Below are 23,786 nucleotides of genomic sequence, written 5' to 3' on the forward strand. Positions count from 1 at the left end.
GATGGTTTCTGTGTTCTCATTTAAAACTTATTGGCCGATAGTTTTATTTTTATCTCAGTTTGAAGTCTGATCTACTAAGGTCATCCCCCAATGCATTAAGAGGAGGGCTCTTGGGGAGTCAAGGAAGTAGAACTCTTAGGAATGGGGTCAATGCCCTTATCATGAAGACCTAGGCTAGACCCTTTCTTCCTTCCATCATGTAAGAATACAACAAAAAGGTATGATCGATGAGAACACCAGGTCTCAGTCTCTGACTTACTAGAGATCAATGTTGAATAAGTTGTTACTTCCACCCCGCCAGTTTAAGGTGATTTTGTTACAGCCCAAACAGACTAGGCCAAATCCATACTTGTCTGTTGGATAACTTCTCAACCACTGAACCATCTCTCTAGCCTAAATGAAGTTTCTTTATAAACTAATATACAAAACACAAAATTGTATAGACTGCTGGGGTGCCATGTGGTGTGTGATGTTTCAGTATAGCAATATATTGTATAATGTTTAAAGCTGGCTAAACATACCTGTCTCCTCAAACACTGGGCATTTCTTTACAATGAAAATATTCAAAACCCCCTTTCTAGCTTATTGAAACGTGCATTAGAATATTTAAAAGGCTAAAAAAAATAACATCTTCTCTGATCTCTTATCATTTGAGCCTCATTGAGGAGTTGGATTGCCCAGTGCTTTATGGTTATTTTAGCTTTCCTTTGTGTCAGGTGCAATATTTCTCATCAGGCCTGATCCTCCTTCACCAGGCAGAGGCTGTCTCGTTTGCCTCCCTGCCCTCCCTGCTCCATGCTGTCTGTGGGCTATTCTATGTGAGTTGGGTTATAAAAATTGGCAGGGGGTTGCAGAAGCATGCTTCATGCCTTCCCAGGAATCCTCATGACTGTGGGCTGTCACCAAACCAGTCTGTGGTCACCTTGCTGGTCCCCACTCCTGCAGTCTCCCTGCCATCTGGGTTATAGTTAAGGACGGGTGTAAACCTCAGTTCCAGGAGTGTGAATGTCTTGTTCCTCAAATATTGGAGCAATAAGCCAAATGCCTTCATTTTTTTCAAAGACTCATGGAAATGTTTGCATTTACCAAGAGTATTTTATTGGCTTCAAAAAAAAAAGTAAAATAGTTATGTGAATGTTTACACAATCGTGGATTTAATTTAGTTCAGATATTATGTAACTATGTAGAAATTATATTTAATGTGAGATATAGGTGGATTTTTAAAAGACACAGAGAGAAGACTAAAAAAATGGAAGTTTGGGGGATTGGTAGCATATTAAAATAGCCTTCCTCCCCAATTGCTGCTTTTTACCACCAGGGGGCGCATCAGCATACCTTCGACTTGCTTTACCAGGATTCCCCCTTCCCTGTAGGGTCCAAGACAAGTCTCCCAGATTCATCTTTAATTGTTCCTATGTCTCTTCCCAGAGGCAATTATCTCTTAAAGACACACAGGACTCTGATGGCAGACGGGAATCTTTAGAGAAGAGGGAGGCAGGACGGTTGGTTGCCCTTGTTTGGGAGGCTTTGCCTGCGACAGGCCAGGGATAAGTGAAAAGGGCAGTGGTGGCAAAACCGCTTTGTTCAGTCTTGATTACCCCAAAATGACAAAGGCTGGGGTAGAGGGGGCAGACGTCGGTGCATGGGCAGGAATGGAGGGAAACAGACTTGGGCGCAGGGCGAGAGGTGGAGGAAGCAGGGCGAGAGGTGGAGGGACGCAGGAGTGGGGTGCATCAGGAAAATGAGTGAGTCCCCTACATTTTGACAGGACTGTTTGTCCTCATGAGTGTATCTTCCTAAGGCTTATTATGTTAGGATGCTGTCTGAGCTCAGAGGAGATGTAAGTGGTCCCCTGGTTGGAGTTGGGGAGTGACTGAAGACAAAAAATAGGGACATTTGTCAAAGAGTTAGTCCGGACTGAGTGTAGAAGTACCACTAAGGCTTGCTTTTTAGTAAAATAAATTAGATAGATAGATAAAGATAGATAGGTAGGGAGAGAGAGAGAGAGAGAGAGAGAGAGAGAGTGTTTGGCCTTCCAATGATAAACTGATACATATTTGATACACAAAGTTGGAAAATTACAGGAAAGGAACAAAAGCTTTATTCTTTGGTTATCACATCACCTAGAGAAAACCACCATTACCAGTTTGGTACAATTGTTGGGGAAGATATACATTGGTAAAACCATTATAAAAGTGTGCAGAAGTTCCTTAAAAATATAAACACACCTTGTCCCAGCAACCCAAATACTGTGTGCATATCAACTACTGTGTGCATATCAACTACTGTGTGCATATCAACTACTGTGTGCATATCAACTACTGTGTGCATATCAACTACTGTGTGCATATCAAGACCTGAAGCCTGCGTGGGGAAGGATAGTTGGCCCTGTTTACTGCAGCTGCTCCTTAGCGAAGCTCCGGGACCTCCTAAGTGTGCATCAGCAGATGAGACGACAAGGACGTTCAAATACACCGGATCGCTACTCAGACACAAAAGGACAAGCTCAAGCTGGTGGATGTGCTCGTTACTATGATTTGTCATTACATATCTGCGACTGTATCAAAACATCAGACTGTTTTGCTAAATGACATGAATTTGTTCAATTATTCTTTTAATTTTAAATAAAGTAAAAAATTTAATGAGTTATCCTTGTAGCAGATAGGGGGTACAGGAAGATTTCTAAAGTATCTTGTGTACATATTTACAAAAAACTGGATCATATCAAAGCTTGAAATCTGACTGTGATGGTTAGTGCTAATTGTCAACTGGACAGAATCCAGAGTCACTGGGAAACAGGATTCTGGGAACGCCTATGGGGGTTATCTCATAGGTGCTGGGAAGACCTGCTCACTGTGGGTGGTGCCATTCCCTACCCAGGATGCTGGACTGTGTAAGTGGAGGAAGTGGGCAGAGCAGCAGAGGTGTCGATCACTTCCTCCTGACCAGCGGCTGCAAACTCCGGCTGCCTTCACTTCCCCACCATAACTGATGTCGCCCTTGAGCTGTGAGTCAGAACAAACCCTTCCTTCCTTGGTTGCTTTTGTTGGAACAGGAAAGGACCTGAGGGCACTCTCCTACCCAGTGGATACTTTTTCTGTTTCTACTATTTCATTTTTAAAAATTCATTTCACTATTAAATACATGTGCCAACATTAAGTTAATCAATCCCTTAAACATATGGAAATTGTTTCCAGACGGTCATAAAAATGCTGCAATAATCATATGTACAGCAAAATTCTTCCAAAATACTCATCTTTATTCCCTCAGGGAATGTAATTGGACACAATCTGGGATCCTCATAATTTAATTTATATCTACTGTAGTACTAAGTCTTATCTTTCCTGATGGTGGCACTGCCTAATCAAATGGTTTATGGGTAATGCACCATTTTGCGTTCCTACTTGTTTAGATATGTTGTCACATTCTGAATGAGTTCCCAGATTCTGGGAAAGAGATAGCAACATAGGTGACATCCATTCGCGTAGGCTCAGGCTAACATATAGGCAGAACATGACTGCTCAACATGGAGGCCCTTTATTTTAGTCATATCTGCTTAGGGTAGCATGGGGTCTCAGAAAGTGATAGTCAGCCTGTCCCTGGAGATGCCTATCTTCAGAATATGCTCGAAAAGATTTCAGCATCTGGACCAAGGACCTTCAAGACAGAAGGTAAACACACAGTCATATGATTATCTCATTTTAAAATTCCTGAGTCCAAGAGCCTTAATTAGTTCTTTAGTGCTGCCAGGAAATCGCATTGTCATATTACATGCCTGTAGTCATTCACTTTTCCATTTACTTCCATCTCCTGCTGGCTCCTCATCCCCAACCTCCTCCATTACCTGTATTATATTTTTCCTACTCCATTGAGAGAATAGCATCCATTAGGGGAGAGTTCTCACAGATTTTTCCCAAATACCCCGGGTCATCTACATATGTGCTCCTCTTTCTATGGTTGACATAACTTTCTTTGCAACAGATTTTTCTCTATTATTGGTCTGTGGGCACCCAAGGTCTAAGAGATTGCCCTAATCGCAGTTGTACCCTAAATGATTATGTACATAGAGCCAGACCTTTGTTACCTAACTCTTGCTAGGCTGAATTTCACTCAGCAGTGGTGAAGTCACCATGTTCTGAAGCAGCCAGTTGCTTGGAAATGTTCTTATTCTTGGATGGTCTTAGCGTTGTGGATTGAGACTTGTATGTCTGTGAGTTCATGCTGTGTGCTCATGTGTGTATGTGTGTATGTGTTTGCATGTGTGGGTGCAGAGACAAATGTGCCATGGTGCACATGTGGAAGGCAGAGAGCAGGCTCAGGTGCTGGCCCTTGCTTCCACCTTGTTTGAGCTGTAGTCTCTATAGTTGTTTGCCACTGTATGTACCGGGCTAGCAGGTCCCTGAGTTTCTTGAGATCCTCCTGTCCCTGCCTCCCATCTCACTGTGGGATCGTTAGGATTACAGAACATGCTACTTCACCTGGCTCTTTATGAATTCTGGGGATTTGAACTCAGGTCCTCACACTTGTGCAACAAGCATTGAGCCATGTACCCAGGCCTCTTCCACATTCTTATGGAGATCAGGCATGAGTATGTTCTGGAGGGTAGACCTTTCAAACTCTGGATAATGCTATTTTCATAGAATTTAAAGTAAATCAATCAGAATTCCTTCCCTCCCTCCTTCCTCCCTTTCCCACAAACTCCTAGGCTGGGCATTGGTTTTCTGTATATTGTCTTTCTGGACAATCACCCATCCATTCTTAATAATGAATCACAGGGTTGGCATTGAGGCTTTTGAAGTATTCAAATTGTCTGTCAAACTTTTCCAGACATTACCATTGTAGTTATTGATATGCACAATGGTAAAACTGAAGCCTCTGACTCCTATAGGACAGGCCCTTAGGCATAAGCTATAAATCTGGGCCTCTGAAGACTATTATGACAATTTGGTCTTGACAACTTTAGAAGCTTTCTGGAAGGTTCTGTGCTTCAGTTGGGTGATTTGATGGAATGGAGACTGAGGATTTAGAGAGACGGAAGGTTGTCCTTTTTCTCTGGATTCAGGCAGTTACTCATTCATACTGTATATCCTCTCCCATAGCTTCCACTGTGATCTGTGTCCAAGGAGCTTGTCACTGGACCACATTAGCTAGACTCCCTTGCTCCTGCTTGGGTTTAGTTAATAGAACTGGATTGATTAGCTTTAATTGTGTCAGCTGGGCACCGCCTACAGCCACTTAGGAAGAGAGTCTCACTGAGGAATGCCAACATTGGGTTGGCATGTCGGAGGAGGATTGTCTTAATTGCCTGAAAGTGAGCAGCTATGAACTTCTAAGAACTTCCAGATATGAAGTTCTTGACTGTGTAAGAACAGAGTTGACTGAGTACCGAACATGCATGCATTCAGTTCTTTACTCTTTTTAATGATTGGTTTTATTATTTGTGTGTGTCTCTGTGTGCCTGGAGGGATCTATAGCGATCAGAAGGGTATTGGGGCTCCTTGGAGCTGGAGTAAGGCAGTTGTGAGCCACTCAGGGTGGGTGCTAGGAAATGGAAACTGAACTCAATGCATCTGCAAGGGCAGCATGGAGTTTCATGAGTCAGAGAAATGGTTTGCTGTTTCAACTCTATATATAATGGTAAAAGTTGCTAGAGAATGCTGGATTGGGAGAGACAAGACTTCATTCTCTTTGTTAAAGGCTAACCCAGAGCACTGTGGGAGTAACAGAGGACAGAGGGCAGAAGTGGAAGTAAGAAGCCAGGCAAAGACCCTAAACAGGAGATTTAAGGTGATGGCATGGGTCAGAATGGTGGCAATGAAGACCAGAAATAGTGGCAGGATGAGGAAAGGAAGTGGGATTATAAAAAGGAGTCAAAGATGATTAATAATTTTTTCATCTGTTGGATGGAGGTGGAGACATTTAGTAGGCAGTTCAACTCCAATCACTAGTAGCATTAGAGCCACCCAACAGTCTAGGTATGGAATGCTGCTATGGAATAGATTTCTTTTCATATATTATATACTAATTACAGTTTCCTCTCTTCTGACTCCTCTTGCCAGTTCCTTCCTAGCTTTTGTCCCACCAGGATGCGCTACCTCTCTTGTTAGAAAACAAATAGGCATTTAAGGGATAATTATGAAATATAATATATAATATAACAAAATAATGTAATATGATATGATATAGTAAAAGAAACCAATCAGACTAGGACAAAACAAAGAGAAGGAAAGGGGCCAAAGTGAAACACAAGAAACATATACATACACATATACATCTGTGTATATACAAACACATATACAGACTCAGAGACACAGTCATTTGTACCCACAGGAATCCTCTAAAAACATAAAACAGGAAGCCATAATATGTACACAAAGACCTGTAGGGTTTAAAAAATGTTCTGACGCAACCTTATACGATGCCTTCCAGTTCATTTTCTATTGGCTGTGTATAGCAGGGCTTTAGGAGTAGTTTGTTTCCGTAGTCAGGCTGACTCCTTTGCAAGTAGTTATCAATTGGAGATAGCTTCTGGGTTAGCGATGGGGACATGTGTCTCTTTCTCCTTTCAGCTCCAGGACCCTATCTGGTGCCGACCCCTGCAGGCCCTGTGCACACTGCCTCAGTCTCTGTGGGTTTACGTGTGTGCCAGCCCTGCAGTCCTTAGAGGGCCATGTCTCCTTGGTGTCCTCCATCCCCTCTGCCTTCTTCACCCTTTCTGCCTCCTCTTCTGTGGGGTTCCCTGAGACATCATTGATGGAGACATCCATTTAGGGCTGGGTATTCTGAGGCATCTCACTCCGCATTTCGTCTGGCTGTGATTCTCTGTATTTGTTCCCATCTGCTCAGGAGGAAGCTTCTTGGATGACGGTTGAGCAAGGCACTGGTCTGTGCTTGTAGCAAGCAGAATGTCATTGGGAGTCAATTTATTTCTACGTTCTAGATCCTTTGACTACTTAGTCTCAGGTACTTGATCATCCAAACAGGACTGGATATAGGTCCATCTCATGGAGTGGGCCTTAAACCAAATCAGATATTAGTGGGATATTAGTGGAAGCTTTTCCTTTTTGTCATTCTTAATCTGATCTTTTCTCTGCATGGGGAGAGAGACCTTGTCTTCCCAACCTGCCTTCTCAAGCCATGTACCTCCTTCTGCCCCTTTATTTCCCAAGTTCCCATGGATCTTCCTCATCAAGGAAATGCAAATCAACCCTACTTTGAAATCCCATCTCTCCCATTCAGGATGGCTGCCATTGAGAAAACAAACAGCAAATGTTGGGGAGGATAAGGGAGGGTTGTATTGAGGGTTGTGTTAATATAGATGTCCAGTCTAGACACATAGTCTATGGCAATCAGCATGGAGGCTCCTATAAAAGCTTAAAATGGAACTGTAGTATGATCAATTCAAAGTTATCCAGATTAGCTTAAAATAAATGAGACTCAGACTATGGTTACTTTATTTGGCCTTGACAATTACTGGGGTGTGTCACCCCTTATCTACTCTTCTAACTGCTGGTCTGGCTACCTCCCCAGTGGTGTACCCCAAATACTTGCTGTTTCTCCTGGTCATGCGCTCATGGTCCATCCCTTCTCATGATGGTTTCTCCTTTCCTTTTCAGTCTTCCATTTTCCTATGCTCAACCCGGTAACTCAAGACCCACCTACCTCTAATCCCTCCAGCAACTGGCTGTGGCCATTTTATTTAACAAATAGTTTTAAATTAAGAAACAAGGTTTGCACAACAAAGGCTGGTAAACTTAAGAAGTCTCTCCTAGGCTGAGACCTTTGTGTACAGAATCTAGCATTACAGCATATGGCAACAGACCAAACCTTGGCAGGAACTAACACTTGGTCCAGGCGTACTACTCTTGGACATACACCCAAAGGAATCTGTGCCAGTACACGGTAGAGACACCTGCACACGAATCTTTTTTGCTGTACTATTCACGATAGCCAGATTAATGACCATCCAGAAAATATGATGTAAAGCCCAACCAACTCTGTTTTTGAGAAAGCTCCATTTTATATGAAGTTTTACCAGGGGCTAAAGTTCAATTCCAGAAAGAAAACCAAAATGTCCACTTAAGCACTTATGGCAATGCACCCTACCCCTTAGCAACAGCTAGTCAGACTATATAGATAGCCTAAGACATTCTGCAGGAAATAATGACCTGGCCATCCTGTTTGTAAGATGGTTTTGCCCCTGTGTTTGGTTCCTACAGATTACACCAGAAAAGCAATTTTTAAAGTATTTCTTTTCATTCTTTCACTGGATATTTTATGTATTTACATTTCAAATGTTATCCCCTTTCCTGGTTACCTCATCTCACCCCACTCCCACCCCTGCTTCTACGAGGATGCTCCCACTCCCACCCACCCACTCCCACCTCACCACCCTGGCATTCCCCTACACAGAGGCATCAAGCCTTCACAGGACCAAGGGCTTCTCCTCCTATTGATGCCAGATAAAGTCATCCTTTGTTACATATGTGGCTGGAGTCATGGGTCTCTCCATGTATACTCTTTGATTGGTGGTTTAGTCGCTGGGAGCTGTGGGGTGTCTGGTTGATTGATATTGTTGTTCTTCCTATGCGTTGCAAACCCCTTCAGCTCATTCAGTTCTCTAACTCTTCCACTGGGGACTCCATGCTCAGTCCAATGGTTGGCTGTGAGCATCTGCCTCTGTATTGGTCAGGCTTTGGCAGAGCCTCTCAGACAGCTATAACAAACTTGCTGACCTGTATGGAAATTCAAAGTTTACTGTAACCACAAAACAAAAACAAAAACCCACACCCCTAGACTTGAAGCTCTTACTTCTGACCCAATGTGATGACGACAGAAAGTCCTTGCTCTAGAGCTCCTAATAAAGACCTTGTGTGTTTGCATTGGAATTGTCTCCTGGTTGGTCCTTGGGGTCCCTGTGACTTGGGTGTAACATATGATACATATGCACAATGGAGAATCCTTCAGCCTTAAGGAGGAACAAAATCATGTCTTACATTAGAAATGGATAGAACTGTAGATCATCACATTAAACAAAATAAGCCAGGCTTAGAAGTGTAAAAAGGAGTGTTTTCTCTCATTTTCAAAAATCAAGGTGGGGAAAAGCACAGAAACTAAAAGGGAAACTATTGAGGGACAAGCACAGGGAGATAGAGTGTGTAAGAAAGAGTACTGGGGACAAATAGGAACAAAATACATGGCATTTGTGAATGAAAATGCCACAGGGACCCAGTATTTTTCAGTTTTATGTGCACCTACAGAAGTGTTAAATAAACAAATCAGACACCTCCCACCTCTTCTTTTCCTTCCCATCAGCAAGTGCATGTCCTCCTGTCCCTATGGAACTTGGCATCTGTCCTGAAACACAGGGCCCAGGATTAGGCAGACCTGGGTCTGATTCACTGGTCTTCCACTTACTGGCTTTGTGATCTTGGAAGGATAAGTTAACTTCTCTCAGACTGTTTTCTTCTCTCTAAGGAAACGAGCAATACATGTATAATTAAAATTTGTAAATGTCTACCTCTTATCTATTTCTTCTATCTGTCTGACTATCCATCTGTTTGTCTGTCTGTCTGTCTGTCTGTCTATCCATCTACCCACCTACATACATGCACATTCAATGGGCTAAAGTACAGAAGGTGTATACTACAGGCAGGCCTGGTCTACAGGAAAAAGATAGAACATATCAGGATGCTGGTCATTGAAAGGACAACATAAACCCTGTCTGTCCCCATATAAGGACCATTTCTAATTTAGAAAAGAAGAGTATAAGGTACCAGCTCCAGGAACAGACATAAGCCCCACAAACAAGGTCATAAAACCCCTCCCAAAGGTCATGGGGATGACCACAAATTGGGAACTATCCTACCCCAGAGTGCACCATCTATGCTGGGCAGCCTATCTCATCCTATGGTTAAGTGTTCATAGCATAGGAATGCAGACCACTGACTACTGCTCCCACCAATGACATTTTAGGTTACCCAATCCTTCTAGAGAGTCCCTCTGTTCCCTATAAGAAGGACTATGAGCCTTTGTCTGGGGTCACCATTTTGGAGAATGGCCGTTCCGCGCATGCTGGTTGTTTCTGCAGAACAAATGTTCTTTATCTTTGGATACTATGAGTCTGGGGTCTTCCTTCAGCAATTTTCATAGCCTTACAGTTGCTATCTTTATTATTTTTCCCATCCCCAAGCAGACCTCATCATTTCAGTTACCATCATCCCATCTTTCCCCTGGGCCAAGGGGAGCATGCAGAACAGAAGAAATGCTGGACTTAGTGTTGTTGAGACCCAATTAACTTCTAGATTCAAGACACCTGAGGCTGTCCCCAGACCAAACAGAGCAAGTAAAGGGCCAGGAAGGTCCACCTAGTGGCCCCTCACTAAGCATCAAGACAGAGTCAGAAGTAGCATTTCTTCTGTTCTTTGTAGCTGATGTGGTCCTGCTATTTCCTGAAAGGAGCTTTTGCCACTGCTTGGCCTGTGGGATGTCTATGGGAACATGGGGTTAAAGAGTCTACAAAGGAAGAACCAGAGCCTGGCAGGATGTGCTAGTGTTGCACTCTGCTGGTCTTCTCTGACCTGAACCATCTTTGATCCATTATTTATGAGGTGGAAGCTACAGGCCATCCTGCTACAGCAAAGTCCCTCAAAATTTAGTGGGCACTGGGATTATCTGTAGGGCTTGTTAAAGCACACCTTCACCCTGTAATCTGCAAAAGAGACCCAGTTAGTGAAAAGAAGAATCCAGGATGCCTGCCATTTTCATTTTCCTTCCACCATGTCCTGTCCTTAGACAGGATGCCAAATGGGGAATATTCACTTGAGCATGCAACTCTGCAGTGGTGGTTTTCCAAGAGTGGCCTGCATTCCATCAGACAGGCAGATTCTCAGGCCTCCCTGTAGCTAAGGAGTCAGACACGTAGGGACCACATCAACTAGACTGCCCTGATCACACAAAGGGCCTGACACAGTGACCTCGGCCAAGACATTTCCTCTCAGCAAGCCTCAGTTTCCCTATCTGTCATATGAGGGTTTGAGATAGAATATCTTCATGGATCCTTGTCTCCCAAAGCAAGTCTGCATCAACTGTATGGAATGCTTAAAAATCGAGACCTGCAGGCCCCCTGTGGAGCCAGTAAGTGGTTAATAACAGGTTTAAAGCATAAGGGAGCAGAATGAGTGGACTAAGCAGTATTTGCCCAGGTCTGTGGTGTAAATAAATACTCCTACCAAGCCAAGTTCAAGCTAAGAATGTGAAATCCTGGCAGGAGGTTAAGGGGTGGGGAGGGGGAAGGAAAGAGAAGGAGAGGGAGAGAGGGAGAGAAGGAGGAAGGGAGCTGGAAAGACTGGGGGAGGGACAGGGAAAGGGATAGAGGTAGGGGAGAAGGAGGGAGAGAGGAGGGAGGGAGAGAAAGAGAGAGGGGGTGATATCCTAGGGAAGGCAGGCAGTATGTAAATGACCCATTTAAAGGCTACCAAGCCTACAGAGCTCCTGTTCTAGCTCCAAGGTCTTTTTTCTTTCTCATGAGTATCCTTCCTTCCTTCTTCCCTCCCTCCCTCCCTCCTTCCTCTCTCCCTCCCCGTTTTCTTCCTCCTTCCCTCCCTCCTTCCCTCCTTCCTTCCTTTTTCCCTTCTTTCGTCCCACCCTTTCTTCTTCCTTTCTTCCTTTTGCTCCTTTCTCCATAAACTGTCTCTATCTCTATCACTATCCATGTGATCCTATAAACCTGGTCCAATTCCTTATCTTTTTTTAAAATTTTTTTCCAATTCCTTATCTTGAGACACAAGGACCTAGAAATCTAAGCAGTTGCTCTCTGAACTCAGGTTTCTGCCTGTAAGAGAATTGCTGTCCTCCTTGGAAAGAGGAGTAGGACTCCAGATCATCATCTACCTGCTGGCCCTGAAGCTCTGAGGAGAGAGACCTGGATTTCAGGATTGTAGCATCCAGGATGGAGACTTGGGCAGGTTTTCTCTCTCTCCATTCTAATTAAACTACAGTCCTCTCACTAGTGATGGAAGTTGGGCAACGTCTCCCTCTTGAGGAAGTGCAGAGCCGGGCAGGAGAGATTGGTGGGCTGCTAGGACAACAGAGGCCCTTTTAAACACCTTCTGGTCAAGAAAGTAGCATCTTGAACCATAGTGCAGGCCTAACACCCTAATTTGACAAGGTTAATGACCTGGGTTCACCTCAGGTCATGCTGAGGAGATAGGAGAAATAATTATTCCTTTAATGGGATAGTAAATGTTTCCTTCCCTGGTTTCACAGTCTCTACTGCACAGCCATGAGGTTTGGCTGGTCTGACCACCTTTCTGAATAAACTTTATTTTTTTCTGTCTCTTTCATTTGGATGCTGGCCAGAACCTAAGTATGCTTTTTCTATACATCGCCCCACCCCCACTGTGACTGCCTGCTGCTATGTGGCAGTCCCCCATGTTGGCACCTCAAAGGGCATGGCTTTTCTCCTTCTCACATCCATTATTCTCTGAGAAGCTGCTGAGATTCACAGATTGTCTGCTCTGTGTTTTTGTTTGTTTATCTTCTTATTTCTTTTAAACTCTAATAAAATTGTCTGGGGGCTTCTGTTGAGGCCATTCTTAAATTCTTTTACTAATGAGAATTGGAACCACAAAAGAGGATCTAAATTTCCTGGGTTTCAGTGTGTCCATTCTGGCCTGTCTGGGGCTCTGTCCATATGCACTTCCCCTTGTCCTCTGTGAGTACCTGTCCCTCTGTCCCTTCCAGATGCTGAGCATCTAGGAATGTCTCTCAGGGATACAGGAGAGATCCAGGGCAGTAGATTGCAACCAAGTAACAGAATCCTGCTCCTCCTTTCTTTTCTGTGGGTAGAGCTGTCAGCCTAGCTGCTGCCACCATAACCTTCTGATATTTCTGCCCCAAGTCCTGAAAGCCTGTCTGGTTCAAAGGTATTTCTGTGCAATTTCCTGATCTTGATAACTTTCTCTCTGCTGATGGAAGACAGAGTAGAATATCGTATCTTTGTCATTAAGAAAGCTGAAACATAGAGGTCACTGGGGAGCAGGAAAATCAACCAGCAGTTGACAGGTGGGGTGGAGGGGCACAGAAGCTGGCAAAGTGGTTGTATAAGGGAAAGAACGAACTGTCCTCAAGACCGGATTCTTTACTTTGGAGTAAGGTTGGAAGTTTAGATTTGAGCTGAACTTCCCTGACTTTCTCTGGTTCTAGAAGGCAGAACTTCCTAAAGCTCCAAATGAATTCCTTAGAAGTGCAAATTACTGGGCCAAGTCTGATCAAGGTGTTGTGGTTTGGATGTGAAAAGGTCATCCCCCCCCTCCCCCCCCCCCCCCCCGCACCCCAGCCTCACGTATTTGAATACTTGGCCCCCAGCTGGTGTCACTGTTTCAAGAAGACTGTGGAACCTTTTAGAGGTGCAGCCTCTCTGGAGGAAGTAGGTTACAAGGGGTGGGCTTTGAGATTTTACAACCTGGTTCCATCTCATGTCAGCTTTCTTGCCAAGATGTGAGGAATACCAACTGCACACTGCTGCCACCATGGACAAGCTTTTGCCACACTGTAAGCTCCTACCACGATGAACAGAGTCCTTTACTACACCTTCTGTGATAAATTACTTCTTTACTGGTGAAATGAGCCAATTCGAGCCAGATTTAGGTATACATCGGTTTATTGTCATGAGGAGGGAAAAGAGGGTAGGGTGAAGAGAAAGACAGAAAGAGTGTACACTTAGAGAGAGGGAGAGATGGAAGGACAGAAGGAGAGAGAAGAGACCAAAGTGTCTGGATTATATTGGGAAGAGCCTCTTGGGGAAGGGCAGCCCAGCCACTGGGCTGGAAAGTTCAGGGCTGGGGGCAGTGGATGCCAGGTTGGGACTGAGGGATGCTGGAAGAACCTAGAGGCCAGGCCTGGTTTGGTATATAAAATATGAACCTCGACCCCTTGTCCTGGAGTCTAAAACCAAATATCCTGTATTGTAATAAACTGTATCCCTTCAAACTGTGAGCCAAGACGACCCATTGTCCCTTGAGATGCTGTTTTAGATATTTGGTTAGAGTCACTAGACAAATGACTTTGAGAGTTACAAGCCCCTCAATCCAGGTTGCCTTGCAAAGCCATCCTCAGGCCTCCCTGGGCATGGTCTTTGGAGGCTTCTTGGGAGGATGCACGTCTCTTGCCTAACTTGTAGATGCTGCTAGTGAAGCAGGGAACTTCAGGCGGCGTCCAAGTTCCTGAACGGCTGAACTCGACTGATCCTGGCTTCTGTATGTGTCTTCTCTCAGCTCTTCAGGCTTTTGATGGCTTCCCGGACTCATTGCTGAGCCCTCCCTCTTCTCTACCTCTGGAACATGGCTCTGTTTTGAATGGTGCTGATATTCCTTTGCCATGTTGTGAGCTCCCATGGGCTGCCTCTGGCCTTATCTAAGTCTGGAGAGCAGAACTCACAGTGTGGGGGTTGGGAACTCCGTGAGCAGACTGTGTGTGGGCAGTACTCACTTATATTCTCCCAGGCTCCTTTGCGTATGACTGAATCAAAAGGATGTGGTAGCGCTTTGTCCTCCTCTTGGAGAAAAGGCAGAAAATGTAAGGAACACTGAACCCGGACCAAGCCTAGGTATTGGCTATGGACTTGACTGAGTAGACAGTAAACCTCAAGTCTTTCATTTATTTGGAAATCCATTCTGCTTCCAGAAGTAACATTTAAGCAACCTGTAAACTGGTGGGTGGAGGATAGCCCCTTTGGGAGGAGAGAGACTTGGTGTTAGGCTGGAATAGACATTTGCCTGACGCAGCTCTGGACAAGATTCCCAGATTCCTAATCATTTAGGTGGCCTAAAGGACCTGTGATTATACTTAGGGTATGTGAGTCTTCTGTGCATCCTTGTGGGTTCCCATGAACATCTCTGTGCTTTTATTTTAGTTACTTTTCCTTGTCATTGTCACCAAAAGACCTGGCAAAAAGCTGCTTAAGAGAAGAAATATTTAGGCTCACGGTTTGATGGTATAGTTTACCACGGTGGGGGAGCACTGAGGAGCAGGTGGAGTGGAGCTTCTCCACACCTCGACTCTGTGAACCAGGAAGCAGAGGGCCAGAGTGATCTAACTAGCTAAATGTGGGGCTGGGCTATAACCCATAGGTTCTGTCCTCTGATGACTTACTTTTCTGGCTAGCCAGTTCCACAATCTTCCAAACAGCACCAAGGCTGGAGAACAGTCTGTCCAAACACATGACCCCGTGAGAGATATTTCACATCGAAGCCACCATGCCCTTTATATCACCCGCTGTGAGGATGGATGTATGATCTGAGCCACCTGTGTTCCCTGCCTGTGTAGTGGAAATGAAAGCTGCAAAATAAGTGTGGTGGCAGAATGCAAAGAGCATGTCCCTCTCTGCACAGCTCCTGGTGCTCAGGTGTAAGGCTGGTCACTGCCTGCCTTGCGTGAGCTGCTGCATCCCCTGCCTTGTTTCTTTGTGTATAAAATGGGAATGATAGTGAACTTGGTGCTGGCAGGATGGCTAAAGCAAAGGCCAGTATATATTGAGTATTAGATGTAAACTTAGTAACTAAAGTCCCACTTTTCTTCCCAGTGTGGCTGTGTCTGGGGAGGACTCTGACTCTGGGAATGTCCCTGCCCACGTGTACGTGAACATTTGTATGTGCTTATATGGCCAGGCAGGCCCCCTTCTCTTAGGGTGGAGTTTGCTGTTGGCTCCTGCCTGGGCTCCCTGAGCCAGCTGAAGCCTGCAAAGGGGATGGAATTTCCATTAAGAATTAAGCAGGGCAGTGCTTGGGAAGCCAAGCAGACAGAGGTACAAGGGAGGGTACTTTAACTCGGAGCGTCTGCGGCAGCCTTAGTCCTGAGCAGCCTTGAGAGTCTGCCCATTGGCCTTTGCTTTGAATCTCAGGCCTTCTCAGGTCCATGGCCCAGAAGGATGGGTGGAGAGAATGAAGCTGCTCACAGGGGCCTCCGTAAGAACACCTAAATCACTATAGCCCAGACTGTGACCATGAGGCGGCCCCCAGGGGATGGAGACTCCACCGGAGAAGGCCCAGGAAACTGGGGCTTATGGGGAGCCCAGGAGTCCAGGAGGCTGTGCTGTGTTGTAGGTATCTGGGAAGGGTGTGTGTGTATGCATTTGTGTGCCTACATGTGTAAGTATGCATGTGTGCATGCATGTGTCTGTGTATGCATACACATGTGTATATGTGTTATGTGTATATGTGTGCTCATGTGTTTCTATGTACATGATTCACGTTTGTATGCATGTTATGCATATGTATGTGTATATGTGGGTGTATGCATGTGTGCATGTATGTGTTTTGGGGGGTGTGTCTTTGTGTGTATGTATGTGTGTATTTATGGGTGTACATGTGTGTATACATATGTGCATATGTGTCTGTGTGTATGTATGTGTTTGTGTGTGGTGTGTGCATATGTAAGTGTTTGTGTGTGGTGTGTGCATATGTATGTGTTTGTGTGTGTTTATGAATATGTGTGTGTGTGTGTGGTGTGTATGATGTGTATGTATGTGCGTTGGGTTGAAGCTTTAACCACAAATTCCTCAAGAGTACATATAGCAAACCTTACTCTCAAATATAGGTATAAGATTAAACTCAGATTCAGAAATAAAAGCCCTCTGAGGCCTCTTGCTAACAGGGATGCTCTTTAAGACTCAACCTTCACTTCTAACAAGCTACAAACCATCTTAACCTTCCTGGACATTTCATGAGCTCTTGCACACCTTATGAGCAGGCAGACATGGTTATGATCCCATTACATGTATGGGAAAAGTAAAGTTCAGAGTAGTTGGCTGACATGACTCAGATACAGCTGGAAAGTAGGTAGTGGAGGAAGGACAGGTTATTTGTGTACCCCTTCTCCCACCAGCAGCACATGGGGAGACGATTCTGCAACCTGTCCACATGAAAAAGGTATGATGTAATGTCAGCACCCAGTCAATGCTGCCTAGAGGCCCCAGCCCCATTCCAGAGAGGGAGACAGACCCAGAGTTACTGGACTAAAGTCCTCTCACATAACTGGGGGCAAAGTCATGCTGTTTGGATGGAAGCAGGCTGGAATTGAAACTGGCTTTTCCTGGGAATGACTGGGCCACCTGCAGCCCCAAGCTCCTAGAGAGCCAAGATGGATGCTTTGCTGTCAAAGCTGTGGTAAGCCCAAGGCCAGGCAGCAGCAGTGCCAGCCAGAGCCTGAAGCAAGGAACAGGGAGGTTTAGCATTAAGAGCTCAGGACATTGCACCATGGAGGTGGGGTACTGAGCCTCCTCTCCCTGAACATGTAATGTAAGCAAACCTCCTGCCAGGGCCTCAGGTGGTGGAGAACTGTCTTTTCTTGGCAATCTACCAAGGTAGAGACTTTTCAGGCCCTGGGGATTCATGGCAGAGTGGAAGGCATTGGATAGAATGAACTAGAAGCTTCCTTTTGGTCTAAAAATGTAGCATTCCAGAGCTTTTGGGCCTGGACCAGACTTCTGTGGACTTAGCCATCTGACACGGAGCCCAGGGTGAGGGTGAGGTGGCGGGGTTTCTCATCAACACCCCCTGTCATTTTTGGCAAATCTGTGATTTGGAGGGTGACTTAAGTGAGTAACTGAGTTTCCTAAGGGAAGCACCTGCAGTGGACAAACCCAGGCTTATTTCTGGGGCTGTTCAGCGAGGCCGCTCCCTCCTCAGGGATGTAAATTGGACCCAAATCTCTCCTTGTTTTCTTTCAGCTCCAGAAAACTTATCGTGGCAGCATAGTCCCTTTCCCACTCCAGATGTTGGCATGCAGGACACATGTGGGCGCCCTCGCCTGGCCGGCTCTGGAGCCTCCGGGTGATGGCCCAACCCAGGGGTGAGCCGGGTCTCTAATTAGACCCGACCACGTTCTCATTCCAGAGCTCCCACAGATGACAGCGCGCGGTCTCCACCGTGGCCAGGGGCTCCGAAATAGCCCTCGCGCCCCGGCGGAGCCTTGCAGGCCACGGTGCCTGGCGCGGGACAAACACTTGGCAGGGCGCGCGCCGCCAGGAAAGAGTCTGGGATTGGGGGTGGGGGAAGCCGCAGGGGCCGAAGACAACGCAGTCCCCAGCGCCCCCGCGGCCACTTTGCTCCTAGCCTCTGGAGTTCCAGCTGCTGTGAGCTGACACCCATCGCTGGACTCTGCACACACTGCTCTTTGCCTTGTAAGATCAGAGTAAGTAACAGAGGGGATGGCTAGCTCCTTTGGCTGGATCCAGGGGCTGGGGCTGGAGCTGCTAGCACGGTTGTGACTTATAGGATAGCAGGTGTGATTGTGTCAGTGTAAGAGTTTGTGAGTAGGAGTGTGGGTGTCAGTGGGAGGGAGTGTGTGGAGCATGGGACGTCATCATGTGGAATTCTCTCCTCTCTCTCTCTCTCTCTCTCTCTCTCTCTCTCTCAGTGTGTGTGTGTGTGTGTGTGTGTGTGTGTGTGTGTGTGTGTGTCCTGAAGCATGCCCACAGGTCACAAGTGTGTCACACAGGTGACTCTAGCTATGACAGTGGAAGCCTCTGTGTAGGGGACAGGAAGGCTCTAAAGGAGTAGAACCTGACAGGACCCTGCAGGATGAAGGTTGAAGTTGAGAGACAGGTGATAGGTAGAGGGTAGGGGATAAACAGCAACAGATACCTGAACTCAAACTTTCTGGGGTGACCTGACTTGTCCCCAGCTGTTGTCCTTAACTGGCTTGTATTGTTTGTAGGTCATGCAGCTTTGGTTTCTTAGGGCTTTGGGCCACACTGGAGCTCAAAGCTCTAATCCAATATCAGATTGAATGGGATTCTGACTTCTATTACTCCACAGGGCCAGGGGCGGAACTCCACTTTCATAACCAGAGAGACAGGGGACAGGGGACACTCATTCACACACACACAGTGCAACCACACTTCACACAGACTTACACCCATGACCAATGGCATGTATGCAGTATACACTCATGTGCTAGATGCCTATGCAAACCCACGCAGCCTGGAATTGAACCTGACATGGCCTTTAACCCCAACCCCTTTTGCTTCTTGTACCCTTCATTGGTCATCTCTGAAAAAATAGTCTCAGTAGGGGAATACTTTCCACTGCGGGCTTCGGCTGGGGATTAAGACAGGAGGCGATAGGATGCCTTTGGTTACTTCATCTTATCTACACAAGGGCTGTCCATGGAGCCCAACCACAGAGCACTATTTGGCCTTAAGGTCTGGGTCTGAAACAGCAGTTGCTCTTTTAGAGGTGAGAAGGCCAATCTCAGCAGGCGAAATGGGCTAAGGGAGGATATGAGTAAGCCACAGCTCCTGCAGCTTCCTCCAGACTCACATTCATGACTTCAGTTCATCCTGCTGCAGAAGGGCGGTGTGAGACCATGGGGCTGGACGGTTCAGTATGCGGAGTGGGACTGGACCCGTTCCTTCTGTTCTTGGGCTTCAGTCACCCTGTCTCAGCTGCTGAGGGACAGACTTCTCAACCCTCCTCTCTCTCCTTCAGCAGTTATGTGGAGACCATTGAGGGAACAGTGAGTGCCTCTCAAATGCCAGGGGCTGGTATTTACATTTATGGCTATTATTGCATTGTTGCTGCTAGACCTCTCCGCCTCGGGCATCCTCCTCTTCAAGGATTTCTGGGATGTGTCAATGTTCATTGTGCTTCTTTGGTTGGGAAGTTAGGGAAGAATGTTTGTGAGTTGACCTAAAGGCTGCCCTCCTAGTCTGTTGAAGTGGGAAATGAGCCAGGTTCAATTGGTCCACTAGGGTGTCTTTCCTCTGGTCCAATCCTAGACCCAGCCCTTAGAGATGGTTAAATAAGGGCTGGCTGTGAAGAGCTTACCAGGCTTGCTGAAGAGAGAAGGAAGTATTTTCCCCTTGGATTAGGGTTTCCTGGTATTTCATGCTGCTCCCTCCATTCCACTCAGTTAAGAAGAGTCATCACTTGATTTTGACTTCAGTAACTTTATAGATTACCTTTATAGAAGAAATGAGAATTAAAAAATGTTAGCTCTGAAGATTGAAGCCATATTGTTTAGACTCCCCCCAACTCCCTTTTTTGAGACATCCCAAGTTGGAAATATTTCATCTAATTTTTAATTCACATGTCTCAACTGTGACTTTTGTCCCTGAGCTCTGATTGGTAACCATGTCTTGGGGCTTTTCTCCTGAGTGGCTGGTGGGGATAATGGCAATCTCTGTGCTGGTTCAGACAATGGGGATTGTCTAGAATGAATTGGGGCATTGATCAGCTCCCCTGCTCCGAGGGCTTCAGCTGTCAGCCCCTCTGTGTCTCAAAAGCCCTAGTGTGTGGGTGCCCTAAGGGATTTGATCCTTGCCCTGAACCTGGCCATGGCTCCATGACTGTCCCTTCCCCATGCCCATGTGACCCTGCCTTACACAGGGCTTTGCTGGGAGGACTGTGTCTCTTGGGTCTGAGCCCTGCTTCCCTCTGCATGACTGAGGCCTTGTGGAGACAAAGCTTGGAATGAAGAATGTGGGAGTGCAGGCCGTGCAGGGGCCCATGAAGGGTTATCTTGGCTCCTCCACTTGGTCTGGAGGCCACAAGATGGTGGTCAGTGCCATCTCTTCCTACTGAAGGGGTCCCAAGACTGTCAGATAGTCAGAAAGTCATTCATTCTTTCGACTGGTAGAGACCAGGGCAACACTGAGGCTAGTGCACAGCTGATGAAAGCTCTCATTCCTGCTGAGGGATCTGTTTTACCTGTAGAGGCTTCTGTGTTTGGGAAGATCCTGTGGCACGGGTATGCTTGTGCAGAGCAGTGGTTAGAGTGCCTGATGGTGGCCTTTCATGCCCTGTGTGGGTGACTGCTTCTCCAGGCATGCTAAGCCAACCATGTTGGTGGCCATTGCTCATACTCAAGGCTAACTATATGAGAAGAATTTCACCACAGAAGGAGAAAGCGGAAATGCCCTGGGCCTGCTACTGGGTAAGGCTTAGTGGCTTTGGTCCTTTCTAGACGAATGTAACCTCAAAGAGGAGACTGTACCTCTGCTGAGGATTTGTTCTGGTTATGCTCTGTTGGCTTCCGACACTGAAACTTGACCTAGGGAAGAGGCTTAAAAACAGCAAGAGAGTATCATAAGGGTGACCAGAGTGTTCAAGTGAGAAGGCCACTTGCAATTTCCTATTCTCTGGCTTTGGCTCTTTGAATCTTTTGCTTTGTTGAAACCTCCTTGTCACCTTTTGAAGTGGGTACTTGCATTTGTGGGTACATGGAAAAGAAAGTATAGCAAAATCAAATAAGGCCAACGGTAGGACTAGCTATCCCTTCCTTGCCAGGTCTGCCACTCTGGAGTCTGCTGTGGGGATGGCAACTGTCCACTGAGTGGGACAGGGAACTCTCTAATTTTGGAAGCCTGTAGGAAAAACTACCTGTTCAGGTAAACTAGGGGAGGTGCTAAGGGCTTGTCTCCATCTGGTACTAGGAAGTGACTGTCACCAGCAATTTTGGCTCAGCAGCATCCTTGGCCTTCCCAGCCTCAGTTGGGGAGAGTCACCCCCTGGAACACAGAGGTGCATGGCAAGAGAAGGCCTCAGAGACCAGGTGAGGAATTCCCATCCAACATCATAGGGTGGGGAACACTGGGGTTCTGAGGTTTTATTCTTCCCTGGAATAATCTCTAGTCTTGGAATGTAGCCTCCACCAAAACCCCTCGATCCAGCCAGTGCAAGCTTCCCTCCTCCAGCTCTAGGTACCCCCAGTGCCAAGCTCTGGGGTGTTGCAGATCCCCTGAGGTTGTCTTTGGGCAGACAGGACTCTGCCAGGCGTGATGCAGTGTCTGTAGGCGTCAGCAGTTTGGCTGAGTAATTGTGTATAGTGTTCAGTTTGCATTGGAAAAATGGAAGGCTAGTCTTACAAACCAAATATCTTGGTTTGGAAACCCTGCGAAGTGCGGCCTGTGGTTTCGAGTGTGAGCTGCATTGTGGGCCTGTGAGCCCTACCCTGCTGGCTTAACAGATGCCATTGTAGGATAGAACATTTCATCCTGGCCATCTATCCTAATAGAGTCAGGGGTTGGTAGCATACACTGCAGATGTAAGAAGAAAAGCACATAAGCTTTGCAGGCGGAAAGATCTGATGTCCAGTCTCAGTTTGCTGACCTGTAAAATGGATGCACCTTATTAGAGCAGTGGTGATGGAGACAGGAAAGCTATTAGAAACCTAACATTCCTCATAGAATAAACAAACCCTGAAAGACAATCTCCCTGTTTCCTGTCCCATCCACTTTCATGAAAGAATGCTGGACTGGCAAGAGAGGTGGATGCCAGTTCTCCTCAGCCTCTGAGCTTGCTGTCTTACCTTCCCTGTAGTTTCCCTTCCTTCTAGGTAAAACAAAAGACAAGTTCCTTTCTTCTCATCCCTCTGTATGTTTTGAAGATAACAAAGAAGAACTTAGGGGCAAATCTAGAAGTTCAGTTAATACTGAGTCCCTACTTCATGTCTGACATATTGAAACCCTCGTTACGCTAGGGTCCAGGTTAAACATGAGATAGAGGGACAAAGGTCAGTCACCAAGTCACTATCTGACCACATGACAAGACAGACCAGCACACTGAAGCCCATTTGAGGGTATGGTCCATACAGGCTGGGTCCTTTCCAAGCGTGTACATTGGAGAGGCCTTTCCAGAGATGACACTTGTGCTGTGTTCCCTGAAAAATAGGAAGTTTTAGTAACTGAAGAGGAGGATGTTGTAGCAGAGAGACCTGCATGTGCTCCAGTGCTAGGCTGTGTGTGTGTGTGTGTGTGTGTGTGTGTGTGTGTGTGTGTGTTCGTTGACACATGAGCAGGTATGTGTACACATGTGTGCTTGTGGGATGTCTTTTTCAAACTTTCCACCTTCTTTGCTGAGTGGCTGAACCCAGAGTTTACCCTTTTGCCTAGTCTAGCTAGTAAGCTTGCCCTAGGGATCCTATCTTTGCTTCTTGAGCACTGATTACCACTGGGCTGCTGTCCCCATCTGGCTTTCATGTGCTGGAGATCCAAACCCCAGACTCCATGCTCAGGCAAGTGCTTATCCTCTGAACCATTTCCCCAGACCCCACTAAGCGCTTCTTAGCGGTAACTTGGGGGAGTTTAGTGACTGTGACTGGGGAGTGTTCAGTAATTGTGGAAATGAGACAGAAGACACTTCAGGGAGCTTGGAAAGGGTATTGGGTCTTGTTCAGTTACCCAGATAGTATTTATAGGCAAGGCACTGAACATTTTCAATGGTTGTATATAGAAAGGTTGAAATCCTAGTTAAGAAATCCCTCTTTATCTATGGTTTGCAGCTGATTGCATGGCATACCTTTTCTTTTTACCATTCTGCTTTTCTTTCTTTCCAATAGCATGAAAATAGATCCCACTCACATATACTCACATTTATTGCTTGCATAATTTATGTCTCATGGTTATAAATATGTTACCGTAATATATCGCTGTGGCCATCCTGACAAAAGCGACTTAAGGAACAGGAGGGGTTTTTTTGGCTTGTGATTTGAGGGGCATAGTCTCTTGGTGAAGACATGAACGTAGTGGCACAGAAAGTAGAGCTCTTGCTCTCATCTGGCTTTCTACTTCCCCCTTTGTAGTCAGGGTGGTCTCTGTTCTTCAGTTAAGTCTTTCTGGAAACATCTACAAAGACTTTCCTAGAAGTGTGTCTCCTGGCTGATTTCAGTTTCAGTAAAGTTGACGATAAAGCTCACAGCCCTGACAGCATCTTCGTGTCTATACCATCTTCCTCCCAGAGCTCGTCTGTGGATGCTGCTAGTTACGATGCTTCTTCAGTCTCCTC

General features: G+C 46.1%; 1 protein-coding gene across 12 annotated transcripts in view; it reads left to right on the top strand.

The window, feature by feature from the left end:
• The first annotated feature begins 15,685 nt into the window (after window positions 1-15,685).
• The window catches only part of Insc (INSC, spindle orientation adaptor protein), a 107,552-nt gene continuing 99,451 nt past the window's right edge, over window positions 15,686-23,786 (top strand). For 2 of the 12 annotated variants that reach the window (XM_087658073.1, XM_087658084.1), the window contains exons 1-2: window positions 17,469-17,524; window positions 17,729-18,192. Coding sequence is in view for 6 of the 12 variants with exons in the window: in XM_087658031.1 (XP_087514157.1) it covers window positions 16,023-16,099; window positions 18,114-18,192 (156 nt within the window). In the remaining 6 variants the exon portion in view is untranslated. 12 annotated transcript variants of the gene reach the window in all.

Source organism: Rattus norvegicus, chromosome 1 (genome assembly GCF_021556685.1).
Source record: "Rattus norvegicus strain SHRSP/BbbUtx chromosome 1, alternate assembly SHRSP_T2T, whole genome shotgun sequence".
Classification (NCBI taxonomy): Eukaryota; Metazoa; Chordata; class Mammalia; order Rodentia; family Muridae; genus Rattus; species Rattus norvegicus.